This window comes from Strix uralensis, chromosome 6, assembly GCF_047716275.1.
Source record: "Strix uralensis isolate ZFMK-TIS-50842 chromosome 6, bStrUra1, whole genome shotgun sequence".
NCBI lineage: Eukaryota > Metazoa > Chordata > Aves > Strigiformes > Strigidae > Strix > Strix uralensis.
Window position 1 is genome coordinate 45,443,944 of NC_133977.1, and position 13,467 is coordinate 45,457,410.

Sequence of the window (13,467 nt, forward strand, 5' to 3'; positions counted from 1 at the left end):
TGCAGCTCAGTATCTTCTGGACTCAAGTTAGCCTCGATGGAAAAGCTAAGCTTTATACTATTAATATATAGGTATGTTACGTTTCTAGATAATTATCAGTATTCGTGTTCTTTCTATAAACTCTTCCATTTACAGAAAAATTTCTCCTTTCTGTTATTCTGAATCAGAGCTACATACATTTTTTATATTCCTTTGTGATGAGAATTACTGCAGTGATCCAAAATTTGTGAAGAGATTTGACCTATTTATCTGGTTTACAGATAAATACATTCTAGATCACTCTCAGAAAGACTGTACTTTTCTGGCATAAACCTGATAGCGTAATTACCGCACAGAAAGAATCATTTCTATTCATGCAAAAGCATGTGAAGAGCACATTTGATGCACACCAGATTGTTGGTTCTTTAATCCACAAAATATTTCGCTTCTCATTTCAGATGAAGCTTCAGAAAGGGCTGCCTCAATTCTCTCAGCTGTGCAAACAGCTACCGACTATTTAACCCCAGAGAGCTGGTCAGCACCTCAACTATCTCTGCTCTGCATGAAACAGAACCAACTCTAATGGTAAAGGCAACTGCACGATCTATAGATTACACAATACATTAGAGTTATTTATTTTATACCCAACAGATGAAATCCAGAAACTGAGGTCATTACCTATATAAAACTTTCAACTGCTGATCAATGTCTTGAAGCTTCGACCAGTACCCCCTTGCAAGCTTTCGGTATTCATCGATAACCAAGGTCTTCAGATCAGGGTAGGGGCATTCCAAAGACAGCAGTGCTGAAGGAATTTCAAGGAAAAGTCCATTTTTCTCTTCAGAAGAATGTGCTAATGCCTGTGATGAAGAAATGCCACTCAGAGGACTACTCTGCATTATATTTTTGCTCTCAAGAAATTGCTAATTAAGCTTATAAGGAAAAGCTTACTTTGGTTTTATAGTCTTCAAGCTCTCTTTCCAAAGACAGACTTTCAAGGATAAGGAATTCCAAAAGTGCCTTCTGTTGCTTCTTCACAAATTGGATCTATTTCATGAAATATGTTACTTCTTTATCTTGTTATAATATAAAAGATCTTATTTAGAAATAAAGAGCCTGATTTCCAGTTCTACACTGCTATGCTTTTACAGATTTTAGTGAAGCAGATTTACACTACGGCAAGTACAGAAGTTACTGTATACTCTGAATGTGAGTTATATTCCCAAAAGTATTACATAAAAATAAATGGAAATGCTAAAAAGACGGTGATAATAAATTGTAAAAATAAAGTTAAAATACCAACCTGCTTTAACATCTCAACTGGATTGATCTCAGATTTCAGACAAGATTCTTCTGAGAGGTGACACTGCATTTCAGACAGCATGAGTTTCAAATTCTCTTTCAGTTGCCAGATCAGAACTACAGTATTTGTTTGGTATGTATCCCGCTCCTTTGATAATTTATGCTCTACATCCAAATGAAACATAAAGCTTTCTCAAGCACCTAAAATATTACACAGCACTGTGCTTTCTAAATCTAAACCTGTCAAGGCAGGGATTTAAAAACTCAGACAAATAAACAAGATAATTCTGACTATAATAAATAATCAAGAAATGAATAAAACTCTTACCCAAGTCTCTCATATCCAAAAAAAAGTTGTGCTTATGGCTTTCTTCATCAAGAAAAGTCTTTATTTCTGCTTCTGCTTTTTCCCTGGAAAGTATGAATATGAGTTTTACAGAAGTTTTAATTTCTTATTCATTAAGTTTTCAAGAATGATACACCTCAAATACACTAATAATGAAGTAAAAAGGAGGATTCTTTGCCTGGGAAGGTATGAAGAGCAGGACTTGTCAGGAAGGTGGTATGGAAGCCACCCTCTTCTGAGCCCAGACTGCTCTCCTTGATCTGCTGTATAACCAGTACGCAAGCTCAGATGAGAGCGATGCTAACGGTCCCTGCTGTAGTGTGAACTCAGCATGCACCTCGAGAGACAGAGGAGGAATGAAGAAGTATCTGAAAACTTCTACAAATACCCGTTCTTCAGCTGTTGATAGGTCAGCTGAACAGCTCTGAGAGCGTAACGGAGAGGTACATCCTCTCCCCTCCCTTTAGGGGTTCTCTTCACGTCTACAGACCCCTTTCAGTGGAGATCACAAACTCTCCTGCCCTGCACAAAAAGTTACCTTCAGCTCAGGTATTTGAATCTTTTCCTCTTAATGTCCCTTGAATCAAGTACGTCACACCAGAATCTCTGTCTACTGAAGTATTTCTTTAATAATGGCTAATTAAGATTCCTCAGCTCTTACCTGTTCTCCCTCAGTCTTTTATGCTCTTGCCACCACACTTGCCGATGCTGTTTCAGCAGCATTTGCTCTTTGCTAATTTTTGAAACTTGCTCTGCTTTTTTAATCTGCAGGAAAAAATAAAGCTTGTAAGTATTTTGAATCTGTTCAATAGCTTTATCAAATGCCTTCACATATGGAAACTTTTAACTACAGAATGGTGAACCTAAAAGCTTTTTACAAAACTGTTTTTTGAAAGAACAATGGATTCAGGTGTAACCAATTCTCATGAAAAAATTTATTCCATTTCAAATCACAATTAAATGAGAAGAGAAAGTGAAAAAAATGCAGTCCATTTTCTTCTTTCCCTTTTTCTCCTTTTCTTTCCTATTTCCCAGGAGGTGAAGGGGGAAAGATGAACAGGAGAAAAGAAAAATACACTTTCTCACAGGGGGGAAGATGAAAGGTGGAAGTGTGTCTTTCAAAAAAAAGAATTTCAAAAATTGATTACTAACAAAGACTGCTTTTTTGAAATCTATCCAATTAAAGAGGCCCTGAAACAGTCTGAGGGCTTCACAAAAACATTGCTTCCAACTTCAGATAAAATAGAAATACATGCTTTGGAGATGGAGTTGCTGCTTAAACCAGAGGAACAGCTGTCAGGGCAAGGCCGATGAAGTGGTAGCCAGATGACTCTGGCCAACCAACAACGAAGCAAAAAGGATCAGAAGTCGTGTGTGGCTGCCAGAAGCTCCTGAGAAGTCAGTTTTTTTCTCATCCTCCTGCCATCACGACTGTCTTCTGGACTCTCAGCAATAGTCAGGACAAAGCAGCATTTCAGATCAGAACCGGCTCCTCTCCTGCTCCTTCTCTTTTTGCTGTCTTCCTCCAGAACACCCGACCTCAGCCCTGCCCCAGCCAACTTCTTCCAGTTGCAAAACACCACCTCATTGCAGGGTCTCCTGCAACGCACACACATTCCCTTTTTTTTTTTTACCTCCCCAGATCTTCCTTCATGCAGATACATTATTCTACTGCAGAATGGTAGCAAGAGAAGAAAACAAAATTTGGAAACTCTTGTCCTAGTTCATAACAGGGGCAAATGACTAAAGATCTCACTCCACATCTAGTTCAGGAAAGAAATGACGTTCCGAGTCAAATATTCTGGTTTTCCACTTGGTTCAGGTGGAAGTAATCTGCTCTGTTTAAAACACCTAGTCAGCTTCCCTGCCTGGGGAAAGCTGGACAAAGCCAGGTGTTACCCCCTCTGCCTTCACAAGACCCTTGTGCTCCCCACGCCCCTCGGGGATGTCCTGCTCCCTGCACTGGCTGGGCAGGTGACAGCAACGGTGGGAGGGCAGTGGCTGAGCCCTCCTGGGCAGCACTCACCCACAGGTAAACAACAATCCCATCACTTCTCGAATCACAGCCTCTCATTCACCCACCACCAAAGCTACAATCTTACAAATAAACCAATACCCGACATTTTGAAACCAGAAACATATACACCTCTCAAACGAATCAGAGTTTAATGTATCTGGTTGAATATACCTGGTGTCTGGACAGTCACATAAGGGAGAACCACAGCTCCAACGTGGTTAATGCACTGTGGTTTGGTAGCAAACCTGCTGTACTGGTATTCTGGGGTAAGAAGCTGCAACAGGCACTAGGGAGAGATTATGTAACTGTGAACGAGCAGTGAGGGGTTCACAGGAAGCTGCAGATGGGACTCTACTGTAAGAGAGTTTCAAAACACTGGTTTATGCTTTCAATCAGTATGTTACAAGGCTTTTGAATCAAAGGTAATGTCTCCTCATCTTATGCTTACATTTTTTAAAAACAAATTTTTAAATTTATGAAGTTACTTATAGCTTCCTCTTGATTATCATCAGGTGCTTAAAACCAGACTTCAACCAAGAGAATACTGTATGTAAAGTAATTGGAAAATACATACATCTTCAAATCAATTCTAAGGCTGAAGCGAAACAAAAGTTGAAGTAGATCTGTTCATAAAGTTTAATATGATCTTGAAATTATTCTACAGCAATGACATTTATGTATAACTGCTGCAATATTAACTTTTTTCTTTATGTGCTGTATTTTTCCTTCTTAAATGGTCAACAATTGATTTACCATTTGCTTCCTTGGCTCCACCTCAATGGAGGAGTAACCCAGCACTTCAAAATTTGGATAGCCTGAATCAGCAACAAAGAAGTAGCAGGTGGGAACACATTCTATTCTCTGTGGAGCTTTCAGCATATCTATTTTACTACCTACTCAGTTGGAAAACACTTGAAAAGGTGAAATACCAAAAGACAGATGATGAAGAATTAGTTTAAAGTTTGAATGAATTCAGCAGAATTTTGTATTGCCAATCCACAAAGAAATATCTGCCAGAGCTTTTGATATATTATACTTACATGCATTAAAAGAAGCAATACTATAAAGTGTGCTTTTTTCCTCTCATTCCCTGGCACTCTTTTCTATTTTAAATACAAAGAGAGGAGCTGCACGAGCAACCCCCTTTTTTGTTGCAAGGCCTTCAGGACAGTAGCGTGAAGTAGCAAATTATGCTTGTTGGTAGTGTACATATTCCGTTTACTAAGATATCATAAACAGCATCAGAACACAAAAAGTACATGGTTATGTTGCTAACCAATATATTTCATTTAATAACTTCTGTTCAAAGAACTTCTAAACGTTTGACATTAATTTAAAGGAATTTTTAAAAAATTTTATCATAATCCCATATTTCCTCAGCAAATTTCCCTTTGCATCCCATCTGAATGAAAACTGAATTATATTTTATGCATGCCAAAGACATCATCTGATCACGTCCCTCAGTCATCTACACAAGGAAACTTCCGTCACTGCATTTTGTGTAGTTTCTATACGTCAGCAAAGCTTTTCCTTTCAAAGGCCATCCACAAAATTGCAACTGTTCAGAGGAATGGCCAAGGACTGGAGAGACAAGAAATTGCCATGGTAGCACAGGTTCAGCATACAAAACTGTGTTACCCTTACACTGGATTTTCAGTCTTCTGAAAAAGCATTCAAATAACATTACTGCTGGAGGGGTCTGTTTTAAGTTGATAATTTTTTTTCCTCTTCTATTTTGTTTCTCAGCCTAAAGGAACGATTTCAGCTGAATGTGTATCAGTGTTGATTTCTTCAGAAATCACTTATTTCAGTGAATTTGATTTTAATTTTTTTTAAACATGTAACAATCATCAGTGAAACAGTTATACACTAAAAGCAGTTCCACCCTCACAAGGATTTACCACTCCACAGCATTTCTGGATCAACATTTTACACTATTTCCACACAACCGAAAAGGAAAACATCCAGAGGCAGCAGCAACACATGCTCCAGAGAGGCTGGAGACTTCCTGGACATCTGCATTTCTGGCAGTTTGACATACACTCTCCTTCAGAGAAAGCACAATTTTTTAAAGCAAAGTTCTTAAAAATACAAATCCAATGAATGTTTCTGGACACCCAGAGCTAAACCCAAAGCCTGTTTACTCCCAGCCACCTTCACCCTCCAACCCTGCCCCAAGCAGTGGCAATACACCAGCACTCACGCACAATCCAGTGTGAAAGAACATCCACGTCTTGGTGGTCCCATTAAAAACAAGAAGTGCAACACTTCAGATTCTGTTGTGGCTTAATCACCACAGCATGATGATAAGCTGTATGGAAAAGACCTAAACTCATAAATAGGTGTCAAAGAATTTCTTCTCTCAAGGACAAACGTGTTGAGATTAAAATATGTTATTTTCTGCCCACTGCAAAATCCTGAGCAAACTATTTAGCGTACAGCTGGATGAGAGCTACGATGAGTCGCAGTCTTCTCATACATTTGGGTTTGCTGTTTAAGGAGCTTGTTCACAAAAATATTCCAAGTTTTCCCTGTTGGCTTGTAGGTAATGTTGGAAGCCATCAGAACCACCCACTCAGAATGGCACAAAATTTAAAAAAAAAAAAAAAAAAAATTCATCAGCTCTCCAGTGTTGTTTGTAACAGAGACTGACAAGCCAGGCGATACATATTCATAGAGGACACACTGGAAGCAGGATGCAAAGACACTCAAGCATGTTTTCTTTTAAAAGCTACCTCAACTTCACCGGACAGGTTCTACCCAGTGAGGCCAGGCTGCGACCAACGCTCCTCTACAACTTCCCCACGACTGTAGGTCTCAGACCTCACACCACCTCATCCAACAGCGAACTGCACGGTGTGACACAGCAGCCAGACAACCCTACCAGAACCTGCAGCGCAACCAAGCATCAGCCGCCGGCCCAGGTCCACGGTGCCAAAATCATCCCAGGTCCAGGAACGTGCCATGGGGGCAACCGAGGGCTCCACACTGGCACCCAACAGCACCCATGAGCGGAGTCATCGTGTCACCCGAAAGCTCAGCCAGTTCTCAGACGGCTGTGCCTCGGCTCTGTTTGTGCAGCCTGAACCTAAGCGAACGAACCTGGCTAAACACGCCCTGCTGGCTGCTTCGGCGGCAGAGGCAGCCTGCCCTCCAGATGGGAGACGGCATCACAAGGCGAAATCGGGGACTTTGTTCTCTTCCCAGTCCAGCAGCCCCGACTCTGGCTGCTTCTTCAGTTCTGCTACTGACCCTGCTTTGTCCACACACTAGAATGAAAGCTTCACCTCTGCTTTTATTAAAATGATGATTTAAACTTTACTAGTATTGAATAGACTGCCTTCTTATTTACCATTTAGGCCATGCTGCAGCTATTTATACCTTTCTAACTGTCTCAGCTCTACATTTACATTTTATGGCTATAAAACCCTTTTAATTTTCTTTTCAAGATCTACTTCAGCTTGTCTTTTGGAAATCCTCACTTCATATCTGTTTTTTGTTTTTTCCTTTCTGGACCAACCTCCCCTTCCCATTTATTCCCATAAATTCTTCATTACTCCCAGTATTTTGAGTAGTTTATGTAATGAGTCTGGATTAATTTCCTCAAAGCACTCAAACACAAACTTTTCCCGTCTTTTTGGGAAACAGAACCCACACATATTTTGCATCTCTGATTCAAAGAAATTCCACGCTTTGACATTAAAGTCTCCAAATCACAATAATGCTAACTAATAAACTCTCATCTTTTGCCTCGTTTTGCTGAACACTATTACAGCAATTTGTTATCCCTATTCATTCTCAGATTCCTTGGGGCAGTGAAACAAAATATGATCGCTGAATTTTAAAATCATTCACATTCCAAATAATATAAAAATCATACCTTTAATTGAATTTTCGCAGATGCCATTTTTTCTACCACAGCAAGTTCATGTAAATGTTTGTAGTCAACAGGTTTATACTTCTGGCTGCAAAGACCATTTCTCATAGGAATCACCAGATTTTCTAGTTATCACATAAAACACATACAAGTCATTCAAATTCTGGAGCATTATAGCATGAGTCATAAAGTGAAAACATTATAGATAGAAATTAGAAACAGTATATTTTAAACATTAAAAGTTTCTGTAACAAAGAGATTGTTAGTTGGTAAGAACTTGAAACAAATATGAAATAGTAGGAATTATATAAGAAACATTAACCATTTGTCTGTTTACAAAGAGTTTATTTTAAAAGGTTTTTTTATACGTGAATTTAAAGAATAATTCACTTTAAACTGGGTTTACTGGATTTTTAGAAGTTCTAATACAGAAATACGCAAGTTTCAATATATGCATTCTTACTTCACAAATTGGAAAACTATCTCAATATTTACCATAATCTACAGATTGAGCAATAGGAGTAATTTTTTTCTAAAAGGTACATAAACTACCAATTCTGTGTAAATAGAATGAATTGCAGCTATATTTCCTATTGAATCTCCAGCCATAAGAACAGCATTATTTCTCTATTAAACTTCTGTAGGCCTCTGGGAAAACAGCGTACTTTCTTAAAAAAACAGAAAGGCACAGAACTGCAAGGAAAACATCATACTTGGTTTCTGCTGCATGCAGTATGGATTACAACGTCCACTTTCTGCAGTCCCGTCATCAATATTTGAAAGACCGTGACTGTATTGAAAGACTGTTGTCCAAAAAACCCCAGAGGAAGTAGTTTTGCTGAGAAAGCATTTGAAGTCAATAAAGATTTGACCACGCTGGTCTTTCGCCACACAGTGAAGCTAACTTACAGTGATCCCTACAGCAAGTGGCACTGAAGGATTGTGTATTCCCCGAACAACAGCTACCTCGAGCTTACCACAGAGCCCTCCTTTGAGCTTACGTTCACGTTCCTAAAATCCACTCCCTTTATCTCTCTTGCCCCTCGCCGCCTTCCTAAGAGTGAGAACTTCCACCATTTCACAGTCGCTTTAACCCAAAGCATATTATGTATGCACTTAAAACTGGGGGAGCCACGGACTGAGAAGACCAGCAGCCATATCAGAACAAATCCAGACAACCAGGGCTGCAAATCCTGTCTGAACAAGATTTGTCAACAGCCAAAGAGAAGCCCCCTCAAGGTAACCTCAGATACAGAGCTGCTGAATATTAATTGACAGATATTCCTGGCTTATTGGCCTGCCCCATCAAAACAGCACCGTGTCCTTCTTCCCCTCTAATCATCACCTACAGTTTCCACAGGCAGCTTCCACTCTCTGAACTTGAGAGGATACACCACCTACACAGAGGGAGGCTTCCTCTTCTCCTCCTGCTTGTCAATCCTGCTTTCTTCGCCACTAATCTTCTCAACATGCGAATTATTCCACCAGATCAGTGTTATGCTAACCAGGTTATAGCTTTGATCTCGTATTATGAGTACTTTTTTATCCTCTATATACCTTACAAACAAAACATTCGGTGGTTTGATCCACTGATTTCTTCCATTTTATCCCTCCTATGAGCTTAGTATGAATAATCTCCTTTCTCCCAGGTTTTAGCCCTTTAGGTAGCTCTGTTCATCTGTGGGCTTTTCTTCCCATCAATTCAAATTTAAAGTTCTCATCCCTAAGTCAGCAAGGTTTTATGTGAAAATTTTCTTTTCCTTCTTTCTGAGACTGCTTACAACATTGTCCAGCAGAGATCATGGAACATCATTCCACGTTCCACGTAGCAAAAGTTATGTCGCCAAACCCCCCGGGGAGCCACCCGTCCTGTTCTTCCTCCCAAGCCCATTACTCCTTTATTTCTGCTCCCGAAGGCTTACAACCACTCCTTGTCTGGCAGGAGTCACTTCGGGCAGTACGTCAGCATCCGCACGCATGAGCAGCGGGGCACGGCAGGAGCTTCTGAGCAATTCCACAGCATCTCTCATTCAGGCTCCCGTCAGGCAAATGCCTGGCAGGTAGTTACCAGGTGTATCCTGTCCTAGTCATTGGAAAAGAACTGGTAACCACTACTAGTACTACTAAATGACATCAACTACTGCTAGAAGCCATTAACTCCACCTCCTTGGTATGGTGCTTGTGAATCTCATGACCTTTGAAAAGCATGACAGTGAGGCATTCCAGCATCAGAGACCCTCAGATAACTCCAGACAGCACACCACACCACGGGGAAGACTCAGGACAATTCCAGAGGAGATGAAGATCCCAATCCCTCCCTGCAGCACCCGCCGCAGAGGCCTCGGTAAGGCGCTCATGTCAGCGGGTGGGGAGCGTTCCACATGCATCCTGCACATGTGTCAGTGCAGGCGCCGGCAAAGCCTCAGGCTGCAACCAGCTGCCAGCCTTGCCAAGACAGCCTCCGACTCCTGGCCTGAAGGAGCTTCTCAACCTTTTCACTAGCATGGATCTCTCACACCACTGGTTCTGAGTTGTGACACAGATATCCAGGGGTCGGAGCCCTTCCCAGGTATGGCACTCTAAACTGCAATACCCTGACCCATTTTCTTTGGTCTACATCAGCACTGTCATCTCCTCAAACTACCCCATGAAATGACCGTTTGCTGTCCCCGATTGACAGCTCTCACTCACCACCGGCTTTGGAAACCCTGCTTTCTCTATGCCACCTTTAGTCCTCAGGACAGTGGAGTAATGGGAAGGATAAGAGACGTGATCAAAAACCAAATCTGTGTAATTTTTTTTTTGCACCTTTTCTTTCTCAAAATATAAAATAAGAGAAGAGGGTTGACAACAAAAAGCATGGAAAAAAGGATGAAAAATGTAAAAGTGTGTACTGATGTACAGGAAGCAATAACTAATAATAGAAATAATAATAATAAAAAATAGTAATATAGTGCAGAAAACGACTAGGAAGGGAGAATGAATCATCTCACTGAACGAATAGATGGAGAGAACAAGGAATGTTATAAAATAACTGGGAGAAGCACTGTTTTTCTTTGGCTTTCTTGTCTTAATCTCTTCTAACCACAGAAAAACGTTATCAGAGAACAGAGAATAAGCAGAGAGAATCCATTTACTTTAAAAGGTTAAACTTGGTGGTACCTGGATAAAAAAAAAGTTGTTACTATGTCAGGTTTCTAAACAAAAAAAGCTTGTGGCAATGTTTAGAAGCTTTAGAGTTTTCTCTGAAAGTCCCAAATTTAATTTAGCAACATAATCTGATATTTTCTACACACTTGAAGTTTTATCTAAAACATACAAATACACATAGCTACATATAGAACTACTGTAAGAGAAAGTAGGCACCTGAGGTACTCCCTCAGGTAACTAGCTCATCTTCACCAACTTAATAATGTCCCTCACATCTAAGAAAAAAATGACGAGGAGTGAAAGACAGGTTCAATTTCCAAACCTCTAACCCCAAATAATTTGATTTTATCTTTGCTTTCAATATGCTTTTTCCTTTAGCCTGTATATCTAAACCTTATGAAGCTCTGCTACTAATCTCTACCAGTTTCTTCTTCTACTGAGGACTTTACTCTGAGGAATTTTCTGAAGTCAATAGGGTCTATCCATGTGAGATTAACTCCAAAATCAGGGTCTTGGCATAGAGGATGCAAATGTAATGGATGTGTCTTATATTTTACAAAGAAAATAAATTATATATATTTTTATATGTATGTACACACTCAAAAATATATACACATACATACACACATGGATAAAAATATAAAATATTAAACTTTCAGATTTTAAAATGCCTTTTCACAATTTTCTATAACAAATATTTGCTAAAGTCTGAGATACAATTATACTGATAAATGAAAATACTTGAACTTTTGCCCCAGTAGTGTAAAGCTTTAGCACACAGATCCTCAGTAACTTTACATAAGCTGGGAAGCTTATAGGGATAAGGAATGGGCCTTTTCTTTCCAACCTCTTTTTTAGGTTCCTTTGGTAGTGAAACTTGCCATCAGGTATGAGCAGACTTTTCCCATTCACTATTAAAAGTGAGGGGTCCCATGTTAAATGTTAAGGTAAACCCTGTAAAGCTCTCCCATGATCCTCCTTCAAGTCTCCCCCAAGGATTGTCATTTGCCACAGGCCTACAGAGTTTGACAACATGACTGCAAATGATGCCTCGTTGTGGGCAGACTTTTTTAAGTTAAGCACCAGCACAGTCCCCAGTATTGGCACAGGCTGGGGACGAATGGGTTGAGATCAGCCCTGCAGAGAAGGACTTGGGGATCCTGGTGGAGGAAAACTCAGGCGTGAGCCGGCAATGTGCGCTGGCAGCCCAGAAATCCAGTCGTGTCCTGGGCTGCATCAAGCACGCGTGGCCAGCGGGTCGAGGGAGGGGATTCTGCCCCTCTGCTCCGCTCTGGTCAGAGCCCACGTGCAGCACTGCCTCCAGCTCGGGGGTCCCCAGCACCAGACAGACGTGGAGCTGTTGGAGCGGGGCCAGAGGAGCCCACGACAGCGATCGGAGGGCTGGGACCCCTCTGCTGTGAAGAAAGGCTGAGAGAGTTGGGGGGGGTTCAGCTGGAGAAGAGAAGGCTCCAGGGAGACCTGACTGCGGCCTCTCAGTGTGTAAAGGGGGAGCATAAGAAACACAGGGAAAGACTTTTTACCAGGGCCTGCGGTGACAGGACAAGGGGGAATGATTTTAAACTGCAAGAGGGCGGGTGTAGATTGGGTGTGAGGAAGAACTTTTCTTACCGTGACAGGTTTGCCCAGAGAAGCTGTGGCTGCCCCCTCCCTGGAAGGGTTCAAGGCCAGGTTGGACGGGGCTTTGGGCAACCTGGGCTAGTGGAAGGTGTCCCTGCCCAGGGCAGGGGGGTGGCACTGGATGGGCTTTGAGGTCCCTTACAACCCAAACCAGTCTGGGATTCTCTGATCAGAATGCTATAGAAGCTTCCAGATGCAGCTATTAATTGCACAGAGTATTTCATAAGTAGTTTTATTCTAGATTGTGATAAAACAATTAAATTGAACATGTTGGCATACATACCCACATCACTAATCCTCCGAGTTGTAAAGAATGTTCCATGGTCCGGTTTACTCATTTTTATTTTTTATGTATTTTTTATACCTGTTGAGAAACAAACAGATGTTTTGAGAATACCAACATTGTGGATGCAATCTAAAAACACATTCAAAAAAATACGTATTGTTTTCTGAGGGCACATCTCACTAAAAATGTAATTAGACAGAAATTTCACAAGTTCATCTTTCATTTTAAGAGAGATTTCATGTGCCTCATATCACTTAGCAGCTAAGAAAAAGAAAACAAAATATGATTTCCTTGATGAATCTGTAATGCTGTCACATAGATGGATCATCTATTCTTTACTTTGTGCTGTTGAAAATGTAACAATCCTATTGACCCAAACGCAAGGTAAGTTTCTGAGGTGTTCTTTGCTTTTTAGAAATTAAGCCTGAAAAGATCACTCTTTTCTTAGATTTAGAGACTGTGGTTTATGCGTAGATCCCCATACACCCCCTTTAAATCTCTCTGTACTAACACTTGTCAACCCAAGTCAGCTGTTTCAGCAGAGGCTTAGTTCCTGATGAGCAACCATGACAGGCAGCATGTAGCAAGTAGTCACAGCATCTTGGGATAAACTTGACATTTAAGATGCAATAAGATATACAACATAGTAAAAAACTTCAATGTCTTACAAACCTTACTTTCACCTTCATTAAGCATGCATGGGCACCTTCCCCGGTCTCACAAAGAAAAGCAATAGATCAAAACGGGGGGGTTTCAGCTGAACTGAATCAACAGCTGAATAATGGCAGGAGGAGGAGGTCACATCCAACCAGGCTCCCCACAAACCCTCTCCCTCAAACCCAGCTCTACCCTACCAAAGTCTCCTACACACA

The 13,467-nt window shown here is 40.8% G+C and overlaps 1 protein-coding gene across 1 annotated transcript in view; it reads right to left on the bottom strand.

The window, feature by feature from the left end:
- The window catches only part of CCDC148 (coiled-coil domain containing 148), a 79,305-nt gene that overhangs the window by 48,900 nt on the left and 16,938 nt on the right, over positions 1-13,467 (bottom strand). Inside the window, exons 2-8 of the mRNA XM_074872345.1 lie at positions 12,593-12,673; positions 7,525-7,646; positions 2,289-2,392; positions 1,610-1,692; positions 1,283-1,446; positions 931-1,026; positions 658-839 (exon numbers count right to left, since the gene is read on the bottom strand). Of these exons, the coding sequence (XP_074728446.1) occupies positions 658-839; positions 931-1,026; positions 1,283-1,446; positions 1,610-1,692; positions 2,289-2,392; positions 7,525-7,646; positions 12,593-12,647 (806 nt within the window). The 5' untranslated portion in view covers positions 12,648-12,673. The remainder of the gene's footprint in view (positions 1-657; positions 840-930; positions 1,027-1,282; positions 1,447-1,609; positions 1,693-2,288; positions 2,393-7,524; positions 7,647-12,592; positions 12,674-13,467) is intronic.